Source organism: Venturia canescens, chromosome 6, assembly GCF_019457755.1.
Source record: "Venturia canescens isolate UGA chromosome 6, ASM1945775v1, whole genome shotgun sequence".
In the NCBI taxonomy this organism is placed as follows: Eukaryota; Metazoa; Arthropoda; class Insecta; order Hymenoptera; family Ichneumonidae; genus Venturia; species Venturia canescens.
In genome coordinates this window covers 10848117-10874273 of record NC_057426.1, presented here as the reverse complement: position 1 = coordinate 10874273, position 26157 = coordinate 10848117, and the positions used below count along the sequence as shown (strand labels likewise).

General features: G+C 37.6%; 1 protein-coding gene across 1 annotated transcript; it reads right to left on the bottom strand.

Annotated features, from left to right (window-relative positions):
- Nucleotides 1–54: 54 nt before the first annotated feature.
- LOC122412217 (hemicentin-1-like) lies at nt 55–26157 on the bottom strand. Its single transcript, XM_043421626.1, has 6 exons — nt 24653–26157; nt 16955–17121; nt 5355–5565; nt 4118–4245; nt 2387–2555; nt 55–778 (listed from the first exon to the last, which is right to left on the bottom strand). The coding sequence occupies exons 1-6, from the start codon at nt 24696–24698 to the stop codon at nt 672–674; spliced, it is 828 nt and encodes a 275-aa protein (XP_043277561.1). The 5' UTR covers nt 24699–26157; the 3' UTR covers nt 55–671.

Below are 26157 nucleotides of genomic sequence, written 5' to 3'. Positions count from 1 at the left end.
ACGTTGAAACAATCGTTCAAATCATTTTTTTTATCTCCAATCAAAAGATTTGCATCCAAGACAATCGATTTATTGATATGTACATACAATAAGTTTTATTTACAATTTACTTCAATTTTTTAAACATTCCGATAGCTTATTTCGCTCGTTGTAATCGTTTCTTTTCCAAGTTTCGTTTCATTTTATTCATTTTCGTATTCATTGCTTTTTTCCGTAGTTAAATTTTTTTTAAATTCGAGTCGAACTTCGACTCGACGTCGCGACGGACTTAACAAAATATTTAATTTTATCGATTATCATGCCTTGTCTGAAGGTTTTGTGTGTGTGTGTGTGTGTGTGTGTGTGTGTGTGTGTGTGTGTGTGTGTTTTCGTGTACGTATTGATATTTTGAAAATGAATTGGTCACGTTAGTACAATGTAAATGGTAATATCGGAATTTACCCTGGACAAAAATTCTCCAAATTTCATTTCATCGTGTTATCTCGATCATTCGTTAAACTGTTTCGCTTTCGTTTCGATGGAAAATTTGACGTTATTCGTAAACTCGGCACTTTTTTTTATTAGATTTATATTCGTTCGTTCATAAAATAGGAGGGCAATAAGATCGGTTTGTTTTCAATCTGTTTCTTTTTTTTTCGTTTTTCTTACAGTTAAATTTTTTTTTCTTCGTTTTATAGAAATATTACATTAGTTAATATTAAAATTACAAAACAAATTGAATGCTTGTCAGCGTAGGACGTACTTCCGTCGCCGTGATGCATCGCTGCAGGATGTTCCTCTGCAACATACGTCACCTCTTTGAATGTCAACGAGATCGAGATTATTTCATATTCTTTCACACGACTTTGCTTTTTTTATTACTTCTCTCTCTCTCTCTCTCTCTCTCTCTCTCTCTCTCTATTTTTCTTTCTCCCTTTCAAAATTCGTTTTTATTTGAATAAAACGAGGGAAGATGTCATTAGCCAAAGCAAACATATCAACTCTCGCTTCAACCTCTCTTCGCATATATTATTATGACTCTCCGTACCTGCGACGATATTCAACATCCCTTTTTCTCTCTTACACTGTATCTTTCTCTGTTGCACTCGAGTCGTAGCGAGATTATCCAGATTAAATGTAAACATCATAGTGAGTTCTGAAATTAATCTACTTTCGGTCGAGGAATTTTGAAAACCTGGCAGAGAGAGTCATGGATAAACATATGAACTGAATGAGAGGCTCATTATTATTGGCAATTTTGCTCTTTTTTTTTTCTTTCACCACAATATTAAAACCAATTTTCATTCGGTGACCTCAAGAATTGCGGCTCGAAATTCTGCGTGCTTAAAATATATTTTTAGTTTATTTAAGCTCTCGAATTACTGAATGGAACAAAAGGTTTTCTGGGTCTTTTGAAGACTCTCACACGGAGAGAATTAATTGGTAGTATTTAGCGCGAAACTCACTGTAAAATTTACCAAATATATTTGACTGCAGGGACAAGTTAACGAGAAATATTTATTCCAGTAACGCACTGTAAAATTTTCAATATTTTGCCAAATTTTCAGTTTTATGACTAGTAAATATTGCAGATAGAGAAATTTACGGTTCGTATACTAAACGTTTAGTCAATTTTACGATACATCACGGTAAATGTCTTTGCCCTAACGTAGGTATCGATCACTCGTTTCTGAATTTCGTAACACACTGAAACCGTGATTTACACACTTCAACAAAGAGCTGAGCATATAAAAACAATGGGGAAATAGGCCGATGCAGCGATAAGATACCCCTACCATGTCCCTAGTGTAAAAATTCGTACGGGAATTTTGACGGTGCAGCGCGGTAAAATTTATTGTGACGTCAAAATTTACTAAGCACTAAATGACTTACTAAATGAACAATGAATATATATTTTTTTTTTTTAATAGGAAAATTCAATTTCTTTCCCATAATAATATCATGAGTTGCAGCTCGTCACTGCACTATCGTTGCTGAACGGCAATTTTTCGAATTTAATTCTCTCCGTGCATTCAGCCCTCCGGGAACGTGATTAGAATTTGGGAAAATGATCGAATGATTGCATCGCTTTATTTTTTGAATAGTGACTCCATGAGGTCGCTTCCTTTGGGTGAAACAAAGAAATCGATGTCAATCGTTTCCTTAATTTTTAACGCGTTATAAAAGACGAATGGAAGCAGTTTGCGAAATTTGTTCGACTTTTTAAAAAATACTGATAAATATGGAAGAATCGTTCTACACGAAAAATAACGAGAAGTATCATTTTTCGACGATTTTACCATGTTTTATGAATGGACGTTTGGAATGTGCAATATGAAAAATCGATCTAGGCGAGATATGGAACAGTATTGCGATAGAAGTACAAAACACTGAAAAAATAGCTCACCTTTGACGACGTGAACTTTTATGCTGCTCGGATTGGCGTTGCTAGGTCCGCAGGTGTATTCACCGGAGTCGCTTGGCACTGCTTTCTGTATCATCAGACGACTTGACGTTTCGCGTCCTTTTTCGGTGACGAGGCTTATACCACCGCGCGGCGAGTCGAAGTTAATATCCTGTGGAGCAGAAGGAAAGTAGATGTTGTGGATTCACAAGGAGAAGAAGCTCGGAGCTAGTGAAGGAGAGACAAAAAGGCAGAAACAGAAAAATAAAGAAGGAAAAAGGGAGAAGGAAGAGGAGACAGAAAGAGAGAATGACGAAGTAGGAGAAAAGAGATACAGTCGCGGAATCGCAAGTGCTTACGAAGAACGTTTGCTTCTACAAGGAGTGTGCAATTTCACTCAAGATGCGCATTTCCAAGGAGTAATGTACGTGGACCAGTGCGACGACGACGACGACGACGACGACGACAACGACAACGAGAACTGGAAGTAGAAAGAGAGGAGAGGAGACGAGTCAAGAGAACTTCGCATGCCCTCCCAAACCTTCCTCTCGTTTCTTCAAAGCTGCTACTCGTCTTATACGCGAGGTAAATTTATTTCCATGGCACGAAGCTTCGTCTCAACTTTTTTCTTTCCTTTCTTTCTTTCTCTGTTTATCTCACTCTTGCGTTCCCTCGTACTCCTCTTTCTCAAGTGTCCTCGAAGAGAAACGTCTAAATCGCTATTTTACCACAGTCTTATACGTCTTCACTCTTTCTCTGTCGTTCTCGTAACACAATCTTTTATTTCTTGAGGCTCCCCAGTCCTATTCTCATTCTCTAGTTAGTGCATTGTGCTTCGAAGTAAAAAATTTTTTAATTCGAACCCCGCAGAACCGTTGAAACGAGGCATTTCTTTTCGAATATTTCTTCATTTTTCTTATTATTTTACTCCCCAAGTTTAATTAAAATATATTGGAATTTATATTGGTACATCATGCATGGAAAACGCAAATGAAGCATTTGTTACAAAATCATAATAAAGTATCGTGGAAAATTGTAGTTTCTGAGAATTTCATTGGAACAATTGTTATCGCCAAATGTTTGAACGATATTCAACATTTTTATCCAGAGAAAATTTTGAATGAATCGTCGATCAAATGGAAAAAAATATTCAAATATTCAGGTACAGCTTGACCTGACGATGCTGTCAAAAAGGAACAATGAAAAAAATAACATGGAACTACAATTATTGAAATTCCGCAGCGCGAGAATGGGGAGAAAATGAATTCTGTAAAAGATATGATATTTTTTTCAAAAACCCTGGGTTTCAAAGCCCCATTTCGTCATTTCTTTTTTTCAGAGTCACTCGCCATTTGCGTACGATAGAATAGCTCAAAATATAATGAAAAAAGTCGACTGCTTCAAATCACTCGATTTATTTTCGTACCTCACAATAGTCGAAATGAAAAAAAAATGGGATGAAAGTGGAAGCAGAAGGGATCACTGACACAGGACATAGGACATTAAATCGTTGGAATTTTTCACTTTTAATTCGAATATTGGAGGTTTCAAAATTACGTTAAAAAATCCGTGCTTCACATTCGTTTTATCCATTGCTTACACTTGATTGAAATTTTCCATCTTTACTAACTGTTCAAACGTTAGTATTTTTAAAAACTGTAATAAACGAAGCAAAGTCACAAAAAAGTAAAAGTCAAAATTTTTTTTAATTTCGAGAATAATTGAGTCACTCACAACACTGTTGTGCCGCCAGATCATCGTGGGCGGTGGATCCGGGACATTTTTCACGAGACAAGTCAGATTGATGGTGCTCCCTTTATTCACAAATAAATCTGGTGCACCGACGATAATGGTGACTGGTTCTGGAAGCACAGAGAGAAGAGGTTGGCATCCTCATCTTGCAACAATATATTTCGTACTTATATATTGATTACAAAACTATGTGAAGCGGTGAGGGAAGAGATCTTGTTAGCGACTGGAAATGAATTTCTATAGAGCATGAATGTACGAGGCCCTCAGGCACTTGATTTGCATCTCTGTTTCCGCTGTTCAACTCGATTTTTAACAGAGCATTATTCGACCGGTAAACAATAAAAAAAAAGTCGTCTCTGAACCCGAAAATGGAAATAACATTGAAGAATAAAAAGGCTATTAAAAATTTTTTTTTATTAATGAACATCGATCTCCATCATCACGAATTTCAATGAAAATCAATAATCGTTTTTTTCCACACACGTGATCCTCAATCATGCAACTCTTTTTAAATTTTGGGAGCTCTTGCTCCCATTAAAATAAAAAACAATAGTTTTTGCGCTTGCTGCGTTTTCCAACTTTCATTGAACACAGGCGATTTTTCGCTTTATTAAATCCAATGCATGAGAAGCTCGTTTGAAGGATCGACTCAAAAAATTCGTTCATTTATTGTTTCAGTACCAAGTAAAAACGATCGATAGAATCGAAACTGTGAGACTTCGTCCGGCGATATCCAGCTCACTGTTAAAACCGCGAGCAAATAAAAAACTTGGTAAATAAAAATGTGCTTATCATGAAAAATTGTTATGGAAATTTTTGCTCACAAAAATGCGTGAACAAATAGTGAAAAAAATTCGTTCATTAAGTAGAAAACAAATTTTGTACACGTCGCCGAACGAAACATGTAAATTGAAAAATTGCTAAGAATTAATTGGCCCGACTGCGTCACGGTCGTGACAACGATCGTTATCGATTATTTCGAATAAGATAAAGAAGAAAAATAAATATTTGAGTTTCTATCAGTAACACCTGGATCTACAGAGCTCGATCAATAATATCCTCATCCTTGCTCTTCTAAAGTGTTCGGTTTCCACTTTTTTTTAAGACTTTTGAACGGCCAAATAACTGTACAGTCATGCAATGTTTTACCCCAACAGATTGACCAGCCGATTTTCGAGCACATTCACACCAATAAAAAAGGCTTTCGAATAACACTCACCGACAATAGTCAAGAATACGGCGTGCCCAATTGGAGGAGTTGTGGATATTTGACACTCGTAATATCCCGAGTCCTTGAGCTGAGGGTAACGTATCTTCAACGTCCACTCTTCCGTGTAGGGCGAGTGTAACGCCTCGAAGCGTTGATCGCTCGTATAAGTATAACGACCGACAGTCAACAAGTGTATGTCCCGGTGTCTCACCCAAGAAACCTGAATTTGTTTTTTACAATCAACAGTAAAAACGAAATGACTGAGTTATGAAAAATGGATGCTGGACAAATGTGGTGGTTCAACGGTACGTAAGGGACGAGGAGACGTAAAAAAAGTCAGCAGTACGCGTGAAGCTGTGGAGGTAGAATTCAGAGGAGTGAAACACACCGAGTTATATGATTTTCTTTATCGTTTCCTGCATCATTGGAAAAATGGTGAACGAATTGAAAATTATTTCCTATTGTAAATGAACTCCGTCGGTACTTTTGTATGTGTAAAAAAACGCTCAATTGGTAGCAGCTTTTATACGACTTTACAGATCATTGAAAAAAACGATTTTTCTGGAGGAAAAAAAATGTGAAACTTTAGCAGCACTAACCGCTTTCACACAAGAGTTTCGTAGCATCATTATTCAAATAAGAAATTCACGAAATTTCGTAAGATTTGAAATTCTTCATATTATTGTCTGCACATCATTGATTCGCGTTCGGCTAGTATTTATAATAAGGAACTTGCGAACCGAAAAACAGCATAAATTCTGTAAAAAAGGCAGCATAGAATGGCAAAGCGATGCGTGTTTTCACGGAGCAAGTTTTGAGCCCAGTTTTCGGGTCAATCACCTACTAAATTTGTACTCGCTTATCAGCAGATCCAGACAATTTTTCTATGCCAACAATATTGTTGATTTTTTTCTCTTCCCAGGAGCTTGCACGCCCCATTAATTTTCCTATAGTTGCGTATTCCGATTGGGACTTTTATCGCTTCATATTAAATCGTACGATGCACCGCAATGGGGTCTGGTAAGATCTTCTTGTTTACGTACGATAATGAGGTCACCCAAATGTGTGTTGCTGACGACGCGGAAAAGGGGATTCGAGCACCAAAACGTTAAAGCTCTCGAACGATAAATCGATTTTAACGACGACAAATGGGAACGTTGTACACGCCCCTTGTATTCGAGGAACCTTGTATCGCGTGCATTCTCAGGGAATCTTCCGGCTTGATACGCACACGTATACACGAGTACATATAATTACACATTTAATCATAGAACAGATCGATAAAGCATCGAGTTAGCCAACGAAATTCATATCTATTCATCTTCAATATTTCTTTGTGGAGCACTGAATATACGGTTCATTCTGTTCAAGCTTTCTTTATCAAAATGCAAGATTCACTTACAGTAACGCGCGGTCGAGATGTGATTGTTGTCATTGATGACGATTTTTCGTAGTAAATTCGAAGCCGTGGAGCACTTTCCCGACCAATTAACCTTGAAAACTGTTTACTTGTGAAAAACTTTGACAAATGAAAGTGCGATAAGCGGAAAAAATTTGATTGGAGCTGAATAAATTTTGAGTCATTTGCAAAATTTTATCTTCAGAAAATAAAACGACGATGATTCAACTACAAATCTGAAAATGTCAGCAGTGATGAAACCCCGGTTCGACAAAGTGAGGAATTTCTCAAAGTTTTGAGCAACTTTCGACGTTATTCCGGAGGAAACAAATTCCATTCTCCTCAACAATGATAATAATAGTAATAATAAATAAATAAAAAATATCGGCACAGGAGCACGATATCTTATCCTTTTCGATAAATAATTCAAGTTCTCTGTGTGCGAGGACACAAAAGTTTCCGATAAAGCTGACCCAATATTGATGAAATACTTGGAAGCTCAGAAATTCAAGTGACTGGTGTACTGCGCAAGAATGTCGTCAGGCATTCCGAGCATGTTAAGCTACGAATATGGAATATTTCTTGCCACAATGGCAAAATGTACTCGATGTATCGTACTTTGATCCTCTTGCTCCTTCTTCTTTACTTTCTGGTCCACCCTACGAAATATCGACGATGTAAAAGCGATGCGCCTACGTTTATATAAATATGAGAGTGTACTAGTGTGAAAATTGACATAACTCTATGTATATATGCATATAATCTGTTACAAAGATCGATCGGGAGCTGTAAACTCGTGAATTCAAATTTATCGGTCTCATCCCCTCGACTCTGCTCTACGAGACTTCGCCCTTCTCTGTCTCTTCCTCACCCCTCCCTTCGTGTGGGTATACACAGATGCCCATATATATCTATATACATTTGACACGTTTTCTGTTCGCTTATTGCGATCGTTATATCACACCTGGAATTTATGCGTATGACGTACACACGAGCGTAGCCATGTGCAATATCTTCTGAACACAAATACGTCCGCATGAAACGGAATCTCGAAAATAAATACACAGGAAATTTAAGGTAGAACGGTACCTGTTTTGCGGGGCAGGTGGTGAGAGGGTTACTCCTACGCTTCAACGTGGCGAGCCTCTCGTCTTACCAACTGCACGTGAATATAGTTTCTGGTTTTCAATTTTACATGAAAAAATGATAATTGTGTACTTTCAGATGAAAAAATAACTATTTCAACCACAGTGTTGCTAATTTTGGCGAAAAAGCTTCTTGTTTTATATTTCAAAATATCAAACAATTGCTTTGACCGCAGCAATGCAGGGTTATGGTTTCAGTTTTTGACTGTTGGCTGCTCTGCTCAAGCTCGAATCACTGCAAATTTCGCGAGACTTGCTTCATTACTAGTGTTCGTTTCACCAAAAAGTGGCTTTTTTCAAAGTAGTTTTTCAATGATTTTTCCGCTTTTTTACGTTTTTCCATAAGGCTCAATGTAAAAAGGGAATTCAATTTTATCAGAAACGGTATGGTCGAACCCGTTGAAATTTTGCGAGCAAATAGTTTACACACTTTCGAACGTATCTACCAATTTGCATCAAAATTCCTCTTTTTTAATGCATGGTCCGTTCCACCTTAACGTAAAAAGGGGCTTTTTTCAATGGAGCTGTTTTGGCAAGCTCTTGAGCTGTAAACATAATTGAAACAAAATGTTGACAGAGCTTCTTAAAGCACAGTTACGTCGACGGTATTAAATACTGAGTAGGAAAATGATCGAAGATTTCAAATAACTCTCACCGACATCGAGGCAGATCGTTTCACTGGAGCTTCGATCGCTTGTTTCATCGTGTTGACGAAATTTTTATTCTACTCGTGAATAAGCCCGTACATTCAATATCGAGCACACGGAAAGGTATTGTTGGTGGTTTTCATCACACTGTGCGAGTTGCAGACATAAATATTCGGGAATATTGAAGCTTTTTCACACGTTTCCTACCTCTCGTGTCGGATTCACGTGCATAAACAATCAATAGATGGCCGTCAATAATATCATGAAATAAAATAAAAAGATTGAAAGTGTCGTGTAGCAACGTTGAAACCAGAGAAAATAATTACGGCGATCTGTATTTGTAGCCTTCTATAAAAATGAATGCATACCGACAGGTAGAATTTATCTGCATAGAGGCACAAAGACAGTTATATTGCACATGAATATATGTTTCCATGAAAAATATTTCCGAGTTTGAGTGAAACGAATGCTGTACAAATAAACTGGCGTGCTTCGTCAAATTCAAATGTTTCGTTTCGCTGTAGTTTTTCAGTCTACCGATTCGAACTTTGATGATTTATCAACTATTTATATTCTGGAAATTATTTATTTTATGAGAATCCACTTGAATATTTGATCGAATGGAAAATGTTTTCAATCTTCCAATGCGAATCTGTTAGTTGCTTAGAACTAACATTTATACAGATCCAATTCGTAGAGGCAGTAAAAACATCATTTTCAATGCCCTTCTGCTCGTGAGAAGGACTCGGCTTTGCCGTTGAATAGTTTTTGATTCGATGGTTTTGTGGGGTATTTATTCATTCGAATTGCCAAAACAATTGAAACCTCGTTTACCAGGCTGATTTGAATGGACAGATTTTCCAATTTTGGGTTCCAAGCTATACCCTAGTGTTATTGAAATATTGATTTTCTCACTAATATCATAATAACATTAAGGATATTCGATCACGAAGTAAAGATAATAATAATTGGCTGAAAAAATGTTATGTTCACTAATAACAACAAAAGACTTGTGCAAAATTTCAGATGTTTTGACCTCGTAGTTTTTCAGTAATAAATTGTTGAAATTTCGTCGTTACGCGTATTAGCTCTTGTGACAATACCAATACGATCAAGCTTATTTCAAGAGAATGGAATGAAAAGGTAATAAAATGTTCGTGCAAAATTTAACAAAGGAAGAATGCACTTTTAGAGATAATTTGATGCTGGATTTATTTTCCCCCACCTCATAGTTATTAAAGAATTAATTAAAACTCTCGATAAAATTCGAAACTTGATGCTTTTACATTTCCATACCATAACAAGTCCCCCATAACCTCCAAATCCATAACCTGCCGCTTCGTCTCCAGACTACCATCGTTTCCTTGCATTTCTTCTTCACTCACTTTTTGCTTTTTCTCCGTTTTTACCTGATTCTAATTTTTTCAATTTTTTTTCATTGTTTTTCTTTCATGAATTGTCCTTTCCACTGAAACTTTGATATTTTCTTTTAATTTCTCGCGTGCTCAAGATGTGGAGTCTAAACAGCTGACACAGACAGTGCTGACAACATCAGAAAATGAATTTTGACGTTGCTGCGTTTCGACAAGTCATACAAATGTATTAAAATATGTTTACGATTGATCTTTTAAAACAATTTGCAATGTAATTCATCTTATATAACTACATTATCGTATAATATTTTATCGATGTGCTATGCAGAAAATTGGCGTTTACAACGAAAAAAATGTAGATCTCAGCAGTTGGTAACAAGCTTGGACCAGTGGGCATAAACATACTCGATTCCTTCTCACCGCCTGCCCCGCAAATTCCGCATAATGCTGCAACCACGTGTATTTTATGTCGCTGGTGTGACACGGAATAAACAGAAACTTGGATAAATATCGGATGATACGAATAAAATCGAATGAAATTGAAAAAGTGTTTGACACGAGCGACTCGAGCGTTTTTTTCGATTTTATGAAAAATGATTGAAAAGAAAATATTCCTTCGATTTCAAAGTTGGTGGAACCGAGAGCATCGTCATTTGAGTCAATTTTCGTACGTGGGAAGAAAACGGATTCATTCTATCGACGTATTTCGTTAATTTGTTTTATAAACTTTCATCAATAACATCGACGAGATTTATTTTCAAATTTATTCATTTGCGAATAAGAATATATCAATTTTCGTTTTTTCCGTATTCTCTTCTGTTTACTGCACAGCAGAGGAAATTTTGACTGTTCTTTGAAGGTTTCACCCCTGGGCACCAACGCTATCTTATTAATGCAAGTTGAATAGAAGTTTGTAAGACTCAAAGATGCATAGGAGAAAAATGGAAGAAGTCGACCATCAATTTTAAATGCGTTTGCACAGAGGCCCTGGATATTCTGCGCGAAAAAATCTTACACCAGTGCACGGCTGCGATTGGAACAATCCAGTTATTTCGAACCCACACATTCCAAATGAATTGGCATGGGTAGTTGAATCCCGGCAGTGTTCCAATGGGAAAACTTCAGGCAACCCAGACCAGGCAGTATTACAATGGAAGGTTTTTCGTTTTCCATGAACAACCGTACATTCGCGTTATTTCGTATTCTGTAGCATAGTTTTTCATACGAGTTATCGTGAAATCGTGGTTGATAAAAGAGCTTACGGATGTTAATACGTAAAGTTGTGTTGATGAGATTATTCTGTCTGGCAATAATTCATCCACAAAGGATGCGAGGCTCGAGTGCAGTGGAACGTTCCGTTTATTCCGATATATCTAGGGCTTGTCGTCTGTAAAACGATTTGGCACATCGTGACAGAATGGCAAATGCACTTGAGACATAATTGTCATAGCAGTCAACTACAAGACCGAGTTGGAGTGACTTGGTCGAGTTCCATGGCTCGCTTTCCTCTGTTCCTACACGCGATCGCCATGTCATTTTGTCTTCGTTTTTTGCTCTGCAGGTGAGTCAGTAAAAGCCTTGAAAAATAAAAGTGATCGGTGTTGAAATGCATTTGAGTTTGTAAGTGAGCTCTTCGACTCAAGACGAACAATTGTCTTCTCGTGCAGTATCCTGAATGAAACTTGAGAATTTTCTTCGAACTCACATAAAATGAGAAATGATCGAAAACACATTTTGGATTAAAAGAAATTGTAGAAATGCCTGTATTGTGAGGATTCGAAAAGTTTACGAAACGGGAACTGATACATTCACCCTTCTCTGATAAATTTATAAAATAACGATCGTCTAAATACACAGGGAAAACGACGCCGGAAATTCTAGAGGCAAGTACCAGGAATATAGTATCTCAGGGACAGTATAAAGGTACTGGATTGCAGCATTAATTCAAAGAGCACTAATAAGAATTGCTTTATCCACCATAGTAAAACCCATACCTTTTATTCAAAAGGCTCAAGAGTGTTTTTCTCTACAAGAACAGGAAAAAATGTTTTCAGTTACTTCAAATGTTTATACTGTAAAGTATGCTTGGGCAACCCTGAAAAAACAATATGTATGGAAAAATGTCACACGTTTTCGGTGTACATTCGTGTACTTATGATAGAAATTTACTATGCTGATAGTCAAAATTTGTGATTTACAATAAATTTCCACTTATCATAGTAAGTGCTAGTCTGACATGACGAGTAAAACTCGAAAAAAAAACGAAGTATAGTTCTCACGTGCATAACTTTTTGCTATCTACACACAAAGCTGTTTAGAATTAAAGGGACGAAAAATTGTAAGATTCAAAGAATACGATGCTGTTTGTAACTTTGGAAATTCTTGAAAAACAATATATTCCTCACTATAAAAAATGAATCCATATTCTCCGTGTAAGTTTGAAAATAACTCGATGCCAATTGATGCCAAAATGACCGAAAAATTGATAGTTTTTTAAGGTTCCATTTGAAAAGAAGGATTACCAATGTTTCAGGGCTAATGAGACAGGTCAAAGGTTGACTTTTGGTTGAGTTGGCGCGGAGAGCCTTATCCAAAGTAACGTGGAGTACGATGGAGGCGTTTTGGTGGCTAACATGGCTGTGTGTCATTGGCATTAGCTGGTCCGTGCTATTGTTTGCCGGGGAAACCCAACCGAAATCTATGTGCTCTTGGGCTCTCTCCTCGCTCCTCTCGCTACCTCACTTTCTCACTCTCTCACTCTCTCTCTCTCTCTCTCTCACTCTCCATCTCTCCGTGAGTGAGCCGTACTGCAGTTACAGCTGCATTTGCCCTCTTTACCCCCTCCCTCTATTTATCCTCATCCTGTCGCACACACGTCACATATCCAGCCTCTTGATCCGGTGTGTTGCTCCCGGGAATCTCTCGTTCTCGTATACGGAAACAGGCAAACATAAACACGCATACATATACATAAATGTGTGTACATTTATAAACATATATACAATTTATGAAAATATATATGCGCATATATCTATATGCACACAGACCTTAACGAAAATGTGACTGCTGTGTACATTTTTTGGCCTCTCCCGCTCTCTCTCTCTCTCTCTCTCTCTGCCTCTCTTACGTTTATACAGTTTTGTAATCTGGGTCGGACGTACACGAGATGAGGTACGCGAAGGCACCTCTTTTTCTCTATCTCCTATTTTCCCATTTCCGCCATTTTCCAAACTCTTTCACTCCGCGTTCTTTATCTTTCCTCTTTTTCCATCTTTCTCCTTTCTCTTACGATCTTCTTCCTGATTCTTGAGCGGTAGTTCAATCTTTCTCAAGCAGACATTTCGTTGCTTCAGCCTTCTCTTTCTTCCTCATTCCATTTCCGTATTTTTTTTCTTCCCATTCCCCCCTCACCCCTAATGCTTCACATTCGGAACAGCGTATAAAGAATGGAATGAACCGCGTACGCTTGTTCATGTACGAAAGAACATGGATGCGTGGATCACGCGCAGTTTTCTTTTTGCCAACCACTCTTTTGACTCTTGACAAATATTTCCTTTCAAATATTCTCAAAGACTCAAAGATTAGTTCCTTCTTTTGGAATACACGTAACTTCGAAGCTCTTGACACGAAATTTTTTGGAGTTGCAAGCTACCTAAGTCTGACAGGCGGTGAATGCAGAAATTTCATGATTTTTTTTCCATCAAACACTTTTCATACAAAAGTTGATGAACGTTTTTCTAAGTTTATAGTTCCTGGTGTATTCAGTTGAACCTTAACAAGTTTATATTGAAAAGAAGAAGCTGCGTGTAAAAATTTGACGAAGATGTCATTTACGATAATTTACATTAAAACGACTGCTGTTTTATGATAAATTGCTTTCTTCGAAATTGCATTGTTCGCTTTTCGCGTACGATTTGATAAATTTTCTGATATTTTTATGGGTTAAAAACCAGCAGCTTTACTGCCGAAGTGTTTTTACGAACCAGTTTAACTCTTCAGTGAACATTTTCAACGATAAATATGTCAATTTCACTCCACTACCCTTGCCTTATCTACGATTTATTAAAATTTTTATCCACGTTACGCCGAAAGGTGTAATGTGTGGGTGGAAGTCAGCTCTTTCGATTAATGTCTCTGACAATAACCGTATGCACCAGCAATAATTATGAGCATATGGACGTACAAAAAAAATCGATTTCCAATGGAGTGGTGAGAATTTTTCTGCTTTGGGTTATCTTCCCGACAAAAAGCATAAAAAACAAACACCGAGCGATGAAAATTTTGTTTGATTCAATCTTCAATTTTATTAACCTACAGAGGATTGGAAAGCCGATATATCGGCTCGCCTTGTGATTTGAACTTTGTCTACGGTAGATACGTCATACCAGACACAAATTTGGACACTTCAAGGGCGATTTAAACTCCCAAATCCGGTCGTCTAAAGGTTAAATTCCGCGAAATAAAAATTTTCAAATTTCGATATAATTCGTTGGAAAAGATTTTCAGAGGTAATTCCTCGAAATGTATTCAATCGATGCGACGATTAGATTTGAGTTTCATCCAGATCTGACGATTCTTAAAGGAGTTGCCAACAAGTCGTTAAGATTATTGACCCCGCCGAAAGGAGAGTGTATAGATTTAAAGAGAGTGAAAATGAAATGTAGCAGTAATAGATTCTCTGAAATAAATCCGATGCATTCAATTAGATTTGAGTTTAATACAGATTCCGATTTTCCTATAATATATTTTTCGCAATATCGAAAGTCAGGTCACATGCTATAAAACACGAATGCGACCAGTGGGACGAGAGTCACTCACTACTTCCGGCGGAGTGGAACAGGCACACCGCTTGCTGGTCCACTACTACTTGAACCTCACGTATTATATTACAACCGCAAATACTAGTACGAATGTCAACCGGCGGAAACGCGCTCGAGATACAGATTACAAACTCTCTATATTTCTTTTTTCTCCAACTCTTTTCCTCCTCGTTTTTTGCCTCCTTTTTCTGCCCCCTGCCCCATCGAGCAAGCCGGGCTTTCTCTCCGGCGCGCTTGTGGCAGGGATGCGAGAGTAAGACCGGGAAATGCTGTATTTCGTTTACAGCCTCCAGTTCCTCGTGCGTCTGAGAGTCGGAGAGAAAAATAGGAGTTTGCTCCGGAGTTGAAGGGGGCTGGGGGAGGACGCAAGGATTTCCGATGATCGTGAGAGTTGAGGCTACAACAGGACTTCTACCTCGTCTCTCGGAAAGCTGACCGGAACATATCGCATAAAACTATCCAAATGGATCATAAAAGTAAAAATATAACCTTTGAAAAAATGAATATATAAATTTGAATGTACCATAAAATTATGAATACAAACATGTTAAATCGTAGCTTAAAAATATGAATAAATGAATTTCGAGGTTATGTGAGACTGGCGAACGATTCAGTAATGCAAAAAAGAACCTTTATAGAATCACTGGCTCGTGAAAATTTAATATTTCATACCAAAAAACAATCAGTTCGTATAATGTCAATGATTTAAAGTGTTTTTATCAGTTTTGGACAGTTTGTGATTCGAAAACAGCATTATTTTTTGGCATATAATTAAACTGCAGTAATTAATCGCTACGTCATCGAGAAGAGCGAGGTAATTATTCGAGAAGCAATTTAATTGGAGCGATGAATCTGATTTATTAATTATCGCCGAGATGGGTGAGATTAGTCGTGTGAAAATTGGAGGATATAATCCAACGATATATATTTAACAGTGGAATCTGAAGAAATTTGTTCGCATTGGGAAAGAGGAAGGAAAAGGGACAAGGATTCTCGAGCTTTTCACGTAATCAGTAAGTTTGAGGGGCCAATTGAAAGAGACTTTCTCTTCCTCTCTTCCCTTCCATCTCGTTCCTCGTCGCTCTGGTACTCTTGCGAATAACCGACTGGGAAGACATTACACATAATTAACTGCCACGAAAGATAGAGAGAAATATAATGTCCCAGGAGCGGGGTGAGAACGAAAGAGTGAGAGTCGGATCTGACAAAGAGAAACGGAGAATAAGAAGGGCGAAAGAAAGAGAGAGAGAGAGGGAGAGTTTTAAACGATTCAGAAAGGTTTAATCTCGGAATTGGGAACGCCGAGACGCCTTCGGCTCGATAGAGAATATAGACGAGAAAATATACGAATGAGGAAAACGAGCAAGAGTCCTCCTCGATTCAACTCTTCCTCTTTCGCTCTCTTTCTTCCTATTCTCTCAATTTCACTCGACTGTCTTTTACAACCTTTTATAAAGAGGATAAATTGTCTGCGAGTGTGAAAACCCGAAAGAATTTTCAGCACTCTCAATTTCCCTACTTTCCTGTTACGCTTCTATTTCTTTTCCACTTCCGTGCAAACGAGTTCAAAATTTACGTTGTTGAGGTTAAGCAACATCGATACAGCAACGCACGTGGGCCCCGTGAGCGGAAATATTGCAAACATTTAATCGTAAATAAAGGCTGACACGTATTAAACAATATTTAGATTTCACCGAAAATGCTTGAATCGTCAGAATCGTTTTCACCCTCCATCGACGATTCGTTTGAAGAAAAATGTATTTAAAAATACGATATTCCCCGGGGCATTTTAGTTCTACGTGTTTTTACACTTTGTTATTCGTTACGTTTCATTGCACTTATTGTCGATCCACTTTCCAGGAATTGTTTCTCATAATTATTACGATTTTTTATTTGAATCGTGAAACACAATTCTCGTGTTGCCTCGAACGATACTTCCTTTGACGTCAGAATAACTTTTATTTCGTGCCACGTTTCCATACACAGAATCAATGTTATAAACCGAACTCAATTTTCCTTCAACCACGACGCTTAGTTGGATTCGTGCAACATAATATTCTTACGGTGAGATTAAATAATTCGCAAGTGTTGAGACGAGCTATTGGTCTGACTAAAAGTACTAGCTGAGGAGCAGCTTTTTTTCACGTCCACGTAGAATTCTCGACTTCTCAGTTTTTCGAATTCCACTGTTTCGTGCTGTTAGAAATTCTTTATTAGAAACTTACCGTTCGATTGCCTAGGTTCTTGACTTTACAAACAAGGTGAACGGTGCTGCCAACGAGTCCAGTGAAATTCGATGATATCGTTGTGTCAAAATGAGGCCCGGTACCCGGCGTTGGCCATTCCTCCAAAAAATCCGTCCGGAAATTACGCAGGCAAGTTACAGCGCCACCTGAAATCATTTTTTCATCAGTTATTCACTGATCCTTGCACATTTTCAATTATTATAGTAATTTCAACAACGAAGTAAAACCACGCGAGCCATTCTCATGTTGCATTCGATTTCTGATGAAATTTCTGGAATTATTCGCAAATTATACGAGTTCTTCAGAAAAAACGAACCCTCGTGGCACGGATGCACATTTCGACGAGTTCATTTAAGGAGGGGTCCTCTTAAATGTCCTCGATTGCTTTCGGGAATTTTTTTAGGATAGACGGAAATAACTCATCACAGCGAACTTTTCAATACGGTTTCAAGAATATTTTAAGAGTACAACAATATTTTTTTAATGCGAAAAATAATAATTTGTACATTTATTTATATATGCCAAGTTTGATTGTCGAAATTTCTCGGCTGCGTACAATGTGCAGATCGTAGGTATTGTTTGCAACAAAAATTCCACATTTTTTTTCATTTCCGCATATTTTCCTTCCATATTAACCTGTAAAAACCCGAAAAATGTGCGAAATTCTGTATTTACAGCACGTTGAAGTGATATTCTTCTTTCTTAGCAGTGTTTTTTTTTTCAAAGTCGCTGAAAATATAGAATTTCGCAATTTTTCCGGGTTTTTATAGGTTCATATGGAAGGAAAATATGTGAAAATGGGGAAAAAATGGAATTTTCGTTTCAGAAAAAATTTACGGTCTCCACATTGTACACAGCAGAGAATCTTCAACAATCGAACTTTGCGCATGTACAAATTATTATTTCTCGCATTAAAGAAAAGTTTTTGTACTCTTGAAATATCCTTGAAACTATGCAGAAAAGTTCGCTATGCAGAGCTGTTTCCGTCTATCATAAAAACATTGTCGACAACAATCGATTTTTTTGACTTTCTAAAGCACGGCTCCCCCTTAATTATCAAAACTAAATGTTCAGTAATTCAGGTTCAATTAAATTTCGGAAATGTCGTAGAAGTTGATTCAGCATGGAATGCTCTTTATATGTGATTGCAGTCGTGTTGCGATACGTATAATATATTCTTTTCGCCTCAACGACTACGCGGGGACCGGAGCACGCCTGACATTTGAAATATTACTCGTGACATGAATGACTAAATCTGCCAGTGCGATGGAGGAAGACCGATAGTGAGAGGTAGAAGAGGAATAAGACGCAAGAGAGTTCCTGTGGTTTACATTACCTGGATTCGCGTTTCACTCGATGGAAAGGAAATTGCGAAAAGAGCCACAGGGGAACAAGATTTGATCGAAAACTCCTCCGGTTGGAAAGAAAATTTTCAATATCTATACACTAAGATTTCATTAATCCTAAGCTGAGAGGGAAGAGCTTAGGCATAACGAAGCTAAACGTTTTTCAAAATCCTATTACAAGTATAGATATTTTTTTTTTTCGATGGTTTTATTTCTCCACGAGTCGTAAATAAGGTTTTTCACATGGAGGAAAAAAAATTCATTATGACATTTATTATGCATTTTCACTCAATTTATGGAGTTCTCTCAATCTCTGATGGGGAATTGGCTAGTTTAGAAAAGCTACGATTTTTTTATGGAAGAATATAAAGAAGAATTCGGATACCACGATATTTTGAAGCAAACATAAAACAGCAGAATTGCTAACAGAAATGAAATCAGCGAGACTGAATAAAGTACGAATACAACGCGTCTAAATCGAAGAACAATGAGCCGAAATGTTCTTCCATGGATATTTCTATCCAAGGCTCGTGCATGCCGAAAACTTTCTCGATTAACCAGGCGATTAATTCAATCTGAAATTGTCGATTTACAATCTCAGTAGCAGATAAGCCCGATGATTCTCTGGATCCGATGCGTGGCTGATTCTTGTGGCTATTTCGTGAAAATGATTCTGAACGACTTCGTTGTCAACAGTTCCACTCAACCAATTTCTTAAACTCGATGAAAATATTGAATTTCAATAAATTAAAGTCGCTTCTCAACGCAATCGATTGACCATAATTAATAAAACTTTGGAGTAACCAACCGACGAATGAAAATTTTGAAATTTATTATTTCACGGCTTTCATCGACGTGATATTTGACAGAGAAAATGGAGATTCGCACCTCATCGTTTTCCGAACGAACATATAACAATCGTTACAAACCGCACTCACGACTTCTAGCTCGTTGCGCCATGATGCACAAACGAGAGACCAGAAAATGGAACGATCACGGATATACAGTTATATAGTCGGTGTGTATATGTAGAGCATCCGTGACAAAGTAAAATGGAGGAAAAAAGAATGGCGAAAAGCGAAGAGAGAAGTATTTTTCCAGAGTTAACGAGGTCCTGTGCGAAGTTCACGCGTTTATATACACGTATATACGTGGTACGTGTGTCATGTACATAAAGGTACGTGGGTACAGAGGTAGGTAGGAAGCGTTAGAGAATGCGAGAGAGTTTGGAGGAAGAGCTCACAAGATGAGCCAGTAGCCGCAAACGAGACAGCCGACTGTCCGCAGAAATGAAAGACGTTAATTTCAACGAGTGACATTCGCTCTTGAAACGAGAGTGGAGACATATCTAACAAGCTGCGCTTCAAACCTCGATTCTGGTTAGCCACCCGAGTCTTTTTACGTGCGTCATAAAGAGTGAGCAACCACAATACACTTTGCGAGCCCTATTTTCAGATGGCTGTGTATATATATGAAATACTTTCAAACATTTTCTTCGAGTGTTATCACGCTAGTTGGTCTTCTCACGACATTTTTTTCGTCAGCATTACTGCGCTTGCAGTGGTTTTAAAGTGGTAGATGAGAAGACTCGTTTTTGTCACGGGGTAAAAATTTTTTTTGGTCGGGACGTTCAAAAATCATGCATCGAAACTTCAAATGAATATTCGCTTTTGTTCGACTCAAATTTTTATCATGGAATCTAGTACTAAGGGAATAAGTTTGAAAAAATTCATTTTCCTTGTATTGCTTTATTTTTTTCTACCTTATTTTAGCAAGTGAATTCAATCTTAATACCAGGTTTTCCTACATCTGATAACCTCGTAGACCGAATTTAATCGAGACTGGAATTCTTGAGTATGTGCACTATTGACCAAAAGAAAATAATAATGAATCTTGAAAAAACTTAAGGTATAGATCATGCCCGTATAGGATCGTATTTATGGGTGTCTAAATTGGATCCATTTTTACTTTCTATGAAAAGGTATTATCACTCTAAATTAATGTCAGAGCTATTAATTCAAAATTGTAAATACATTTTTTCAACGTATTTTTTGGTGAGTGAAATTACAAGCCATTAATTAATCGGGGATCCATCGCTAATCGAATCCGAAATTTCATTTGTCTCTGGCGAAAATACTATAGTTTTTTATATATGAAAAATCGGATTAGAGAGAGCAAAAAGAAAACACAAAGGGATTATCTTATTACTTTATTATCTTTATAACTAATAAGACAATCGTCTCGAATTTTTATCCAAATCTTTATTATATACCTCATCGTTATTGGATACTTTTTCATAAACTTCGTAAAAAGCATTCATTCGTTAGATGGAAAGAAAAAAAGCAATTTTTAACGCACACTCCCCAAACCCCTGTTGTGTTTTTCTTCGTATTTAAACGCTTTTATCTAAATAACCAATAAGTCGAACCCTTTAAAATTTGAGTTGCGTGTGAGTCGACTACCCATTCAAACTCTGTATAAATTTCAAGACTTTCTTAAGAAAACCTTTTCGTATGCTTGAACTACCTTGATCGTTGCGGAGTGCATATTATGAAATAATCGAAAAACATTGACCGTTCCTTTTATTTGGACATCCAAAAAATGATTACAAGATCAATTTGGCATTCGTGCAAATTGTCTTAGATATTGTTAGTCTCGGAGTTTAAAAAATTGAATAAATTTATTTAAAAAATCTGATTATATAATTTACCTATAATATTTCCATGGATCTGAACTGATCATTATTTTTAGTGTAATTTTCTGAAAACTACAAACATTGTGCCAAGCATATTAATGGTGATATATAATACATCGAACGTAATAAACGAACATAATCTATCTTATAACAGTCCTTTGATACTTTTAAGCACTAATGTATGTATATGCGTAAAATCCGTCCATCATGGCTTTCTACCATAGAAAATCCTTCTCACGGGTAGTATTATGTGCATCCTCTCGGACGTTGAAGGACGAAGTGGTTCGCCCACGTAACCACGAAAACCTACACCCTTCACAGAGTAATGTCTCTATACAAAGTGCGCTGGGACTGGTGAGTCCTTTGGCAATGGTTTCGTTAGCACACGGTTCTCATACACATGGGAACTGGAAATCCATGTGTCTGGCAATAGCGAGTGTTGCTAATTCCACTGGTGGCAGTGCAGTTAACTTTGTTCGAGCCGGTGCGAATTCTTTCGTGAAATACTCGTTGTGGTTTGTGTAACTGCGAGTTCGTCTGTGTATCGGTCTTTCCACGTGTTGGAAATGAAAATGCGTTTTCAGGTAGGTACGTTTGAGCACGTTCACGCGAAAATTTCGCAGCGTGTAGTCGAATATCGAAAGTTGCCAATTAAAAGGCCGTAAATTGCTTGATTTAGCACACGGTGGAACGAGGATTTCAACTTTTTGTTCACCAGCGTTCGATCCGCAGGCCATTAGAACATGAGCTCACATAACACTTGCGCGCTCAAACAGTATCAACCGGTTTAGTGCATTTGAGGCCAGCATCGATTCTATTCCAGGAACGCATTTCCGAGGGATTTGTTCACGTCGATATCACTTGGAATTTTCATTACGGTCATTAAATCTATAACTGTTAAGAGGATTTATGGATTCCAACATTTTTAAGGGATCTAAAGGCTTTATGGAAATGTCTCACTATGTTCTTCGATTTATTTATCGATTAGATTTTTTTTTTATAGAGTCCGGAAAATTCGAATTGGAAGATAGAAATATTCATGAAAGCTTCATGGAAACGAGAAGAATTTTTAACATCTTTATCCCGCCTGGGCTTAATATCCAAAATCTATCGTTGGTCCATCATTTTGTAATCAAAAACGAACATTTCGTCCCAGTTTGAGGCTTTTCCTGCGTCACATTTTTCAGCCTCGACACTACGCGCAGCCATATAATGTCCTCGGAAAATGGTTCAATGGGTGAATGCTGCCGTCAATAGCTGAGGATTTTATGAAAATATTCTTCTCGGTGACGCGTTTCCATAACTTTTGTCCCAAGAATTATTATTCAACGTAGTTTGGAATTATTGGAATATTCTTTTGGGTAGTTGAAAAATACTTTGTAAAAAGCACACTGAATGGCGAATATTCACTGGAATATGTCATTTTTAATTACGTCGAATGTGAAAGTAAACAAAAATATGTTACGAAATCAACCCATGTAAAGAAGTTTTTTTTTCACATTTTGCAAAATATGTAGCGCGCTGCACGTAGTACGAAGAGTGTTTTAAAGGAACGAAAATCGTCATAAAAGCCTGTGGATTTATGTTGGAGCACTCTGAAAAATGCTACGCATTTTGGCCCAAAAAGCGATTCTTTTTTTAAGCAACGGGTCGCACGTTCTTTTGCTGCATACACACATTAGTAATCCACTCCATATCTCTAGGTCAGGCACATGACCTCGTGCTTTTTAGTCGACTACTAAAAGTGAAAAAAACCGGTCATAATCTCCGGTATTAATTTCGTAGTGACGACGATTTCAGTTATGACGAACAATCATGTGGAAACATAAACCACAGTAAAATGATCCAGGATTTTTCCACCTTTGCAAACATTTTATTCCACCGTTTATCACATTCTTTCTATCCCGAAATTCCACAAATTGAACCACCCGGAGAATTATTTTTGATAAGTCTTCAAATCGTAATGGAGTGTGTAAATAAATTAATATTGTCGGTTTCCATAAAAAGATAATTACGTCATCCTCCCGAAAGTTTCGCAGCATCCCGTTTTTCATAATCATCCGAGATGAGAACGACATGGGACATTTCATTTTGTGTTGAGAAAAAGATATATGTGCTTTCACCTCCGTGTGTGAATCGTTGTTAGCCAATAATGGTGAAGAAATGTGGACATGTCATTTGTGGTACGAACCCCTATCATTGCAGCAATTAGCATAAAAATTTACATTCTGTATTACTGTTTAATGCGCGTACACGCAAATTCTGTTGTTAGATTCTTCCTCGATTTTACCCTCATTGTACGTGCTTTTTGTTAATTGACCATTCAATTTAATGAACAGATGATCATTGGACGGATAAGAACGAAATGTGCGTGTGAGCATTTCGGCAATGTAAATTTCATCGGAATCCTGGGCAAATATTTCTGTTGCATTATTTTCAACTGTGAACCGGTGTAATGTCAGTGTAAATACGTTATTATCACTGCTGTTGTTAGCACAATTCTCGAACCCTCGGCAAAATTCCGTAGTAAAAGGAGTGCGAAAAACTGACAACAACGATGTAACGATTTGCATGGAAATGGTTTGAGACGTGACAAGAAAAACTCGAGGATGAAATGAAATTTCGAATTTCCATGACACACACATGTCGATCCACGTTCAAATTTTTTAATCGAACTTTTTGTAGAACAACATTGTGCAAAGAGTGAAAAAAAAAAAAACATGTTTGAAGCTTCAATCTCGACAAAAAACCTGTCAAAAGCTCAGGGAAAATAAAAACGAAATTATTTTCGTCATACTTTCATAAACACTCTTTCACATTTATTTTTATGCTCGACTTCCCTCGCGTATAAGGCGCTTGTATTCGAGTCTGAATTATTTCAATAATGCTTTTCCATACACGGCTCGGTGAGTTGAACAATAACGGGGACGAAGGAATAATGTCACCGTAAAGTCTCGTCACGTCAGAGTGTCTAAAATTTTTCAAAATTTAGTAAATCTTTCATTTCTTCGCGAACACAATTTTCCATTCTAGCTCTGCGGTCCTATGGCGTGAAATGTTCATGTTTAAGGTAGTGCAAGTTCACGAAAACGTATTCAACTTTTAAATAAGTGTAATAAAATGTAATAATAATCTCACAATTCCGTGATGTTGTTTCGATTCATACAAAACTTTAATTAGCATCAAAACGAATTGGAGGATCATCCTATTTGAATCGGAAATAAAAATTATTCTGATTTCCCGGCCACTAATATCGGAACGACTTTTTCGTAACACTGAACTGGTAAAAAAAAAGTTCAAAGTTTACAAAAATTTTAAATCCAGTAGGAGAATACTTTTATTGTTTTTTTTTTTTTTCATTCGATTGGAAAGCAATATTTGAAGCAGCTTATATACACAACGTTTCGTTTGAACAGGTTCTAGAAAACTAAATTCGCCCAGACCTCGTAATGATTTGAAGCGAATCGTTCGATTTGGAACTGATATGAAGACCGCGTGTTTCACAGTAACGTAAGGAGCAAAGTTTCAAACGAACTCAAATGGGTTTTGGAACTATTTTAATTTATGACAGCCCACTTATTCCGGATTCATATAAAAGTATTGATAAAATCATGTAAAATCGCGATGGTTACTTACCAAAATAAATGATAAACCATACGAACATGGGAAGAGAGGTAGACATCGCTTACTTGGGCGATTTCTTTTCACATGCTTTTTCTACTATCTCTCTCGGGGCATTTCGCAATTTTGCCGAGCGCTGACTTGGCGTATCCCGTCGTTATACAATCAGCCAGTGTATTCACAGGCCACGTTATCGGACCTTTCCACTTTTGGCTCTTGACGTTATTCGCACGGGGCGTTTTGACAATTTTTCTCCCGAGAGGACACATCGAACGATCAAAATATTTTCCGTTCTTGTTCACAAATTTCGAAACTCACGAGCGCTCGAGTTTCAATTTCGTGTCATATTCACTCGTGTCTTATGTCTGACGAATGTAAAATGTGCTTGAAAAAAAACGTTGACATTTTTTCATAACTTTAAACATGTTTTCAGGTTGGAGTTAATAGCAATTTTCAGACGTAGGAGAACTGCTGAGCTCTCCTTCCCATTTGCGTTAATGGATAAAGAGCTTGGGAGAAAAATTCATAAGAAACACGGCATCATCGTCGAAAGGGCGGATTTTCGTTTGCCATGGGAAAACACATGCACAAGTGGAAATCGAGAAATAATTCACTTCCCCGGCAAAAATATTCGGACGGACTATTTCTCCTTTTATTTGGAGTCACGAGTCGTTAAAAGCTCGTGAATCACTCTTCCTTTCTTCTCACTGTTTTATATCACTTGCTCGAAAACCCCTCGCACCACTAAACTTCCCGTTCGGATATTCGCTTCTGACGAAACGATGAAAAAGCGTCGGGTTCTGTCGCGCTACCGTCGAGTCATAATACGATTCTCCACACACTCAATAATCCCAATTGAGCTATTCGCTGCAGCTACGAAAGGAAGGGCAAGTGAGTTTCGTTTCTTTTACCTCGAACAGTACAAAGTCCCGATAATTCACAGTTCTTTTTAAAATAAACTAAAACCTCACTGAGCCACACATAAGATCGATCAAATCCTCGAGACTGGTCCATCGAATTTCGAATTTATCACTGCCGTAGAAAAATCGTAGCCAATTTATCGACTTACTTCCCAAAAACCACTGTCAATAGAAACAAAACGTAAAATATTTCACGCGCTGCACTTCCAAGAACTTTTCATTCTGACGCCCAGCATCGTCGAGCTCCAAAGCGGCCGAACAAAACTTGCGAAAAACTGTTAGAATTCACTAAAGTCAAGAACGATCGTGAATTGATCGACGAGGCGAAACTCGCGGATTTTTCCTCACTCTCCCACTTTCTTTTCAATGTTGATCGATCACGGCAAGAACTATTACTGTATATGAAGGTTGCATCGGCAAGAGGAAACGAATAGATAAAAAAAAATAGTCGAGTGTATATGTGAAGCGCGAGTAAGGGTCACGGGGTGCTAAAACATTGGCAACAAGGAGCGGGATATTTAACGCGAAGCAACCCTCCAGGAGCAGGAGAAGCGCGAGGACACCGCGCGCGGAGCTCTTTCGAAACGAGATGCTCCCGCG

What these genes read in the sequence shown, in the direction of transcription:
- LOC122412217 (XM_043421626.1), bottom strand. Translation starts at nt 24,698, where the DNA reads ATGTCTACCTCTCTTCCCATGTTCGTATGGTTTATCATTTATTTTG. An exon ending in AGAACCTAGGCAATCGAACG is followed by an intron (nt 5,566 to 16,954) that starts GTAAGTTTCTAA and finishes AAACAAATTCAG; the next exon opens with GTTTCTTGGGTGAGACACCG. An exon ending in AAAAGTTCACGTCGTCAAAG is followed by an intron (nt 779 to 2,386) that starts GTGAGCTATTTT and finishes CGTATGTTGCAG; the next exon opens with AGGAACATCCTGCAGCGATG.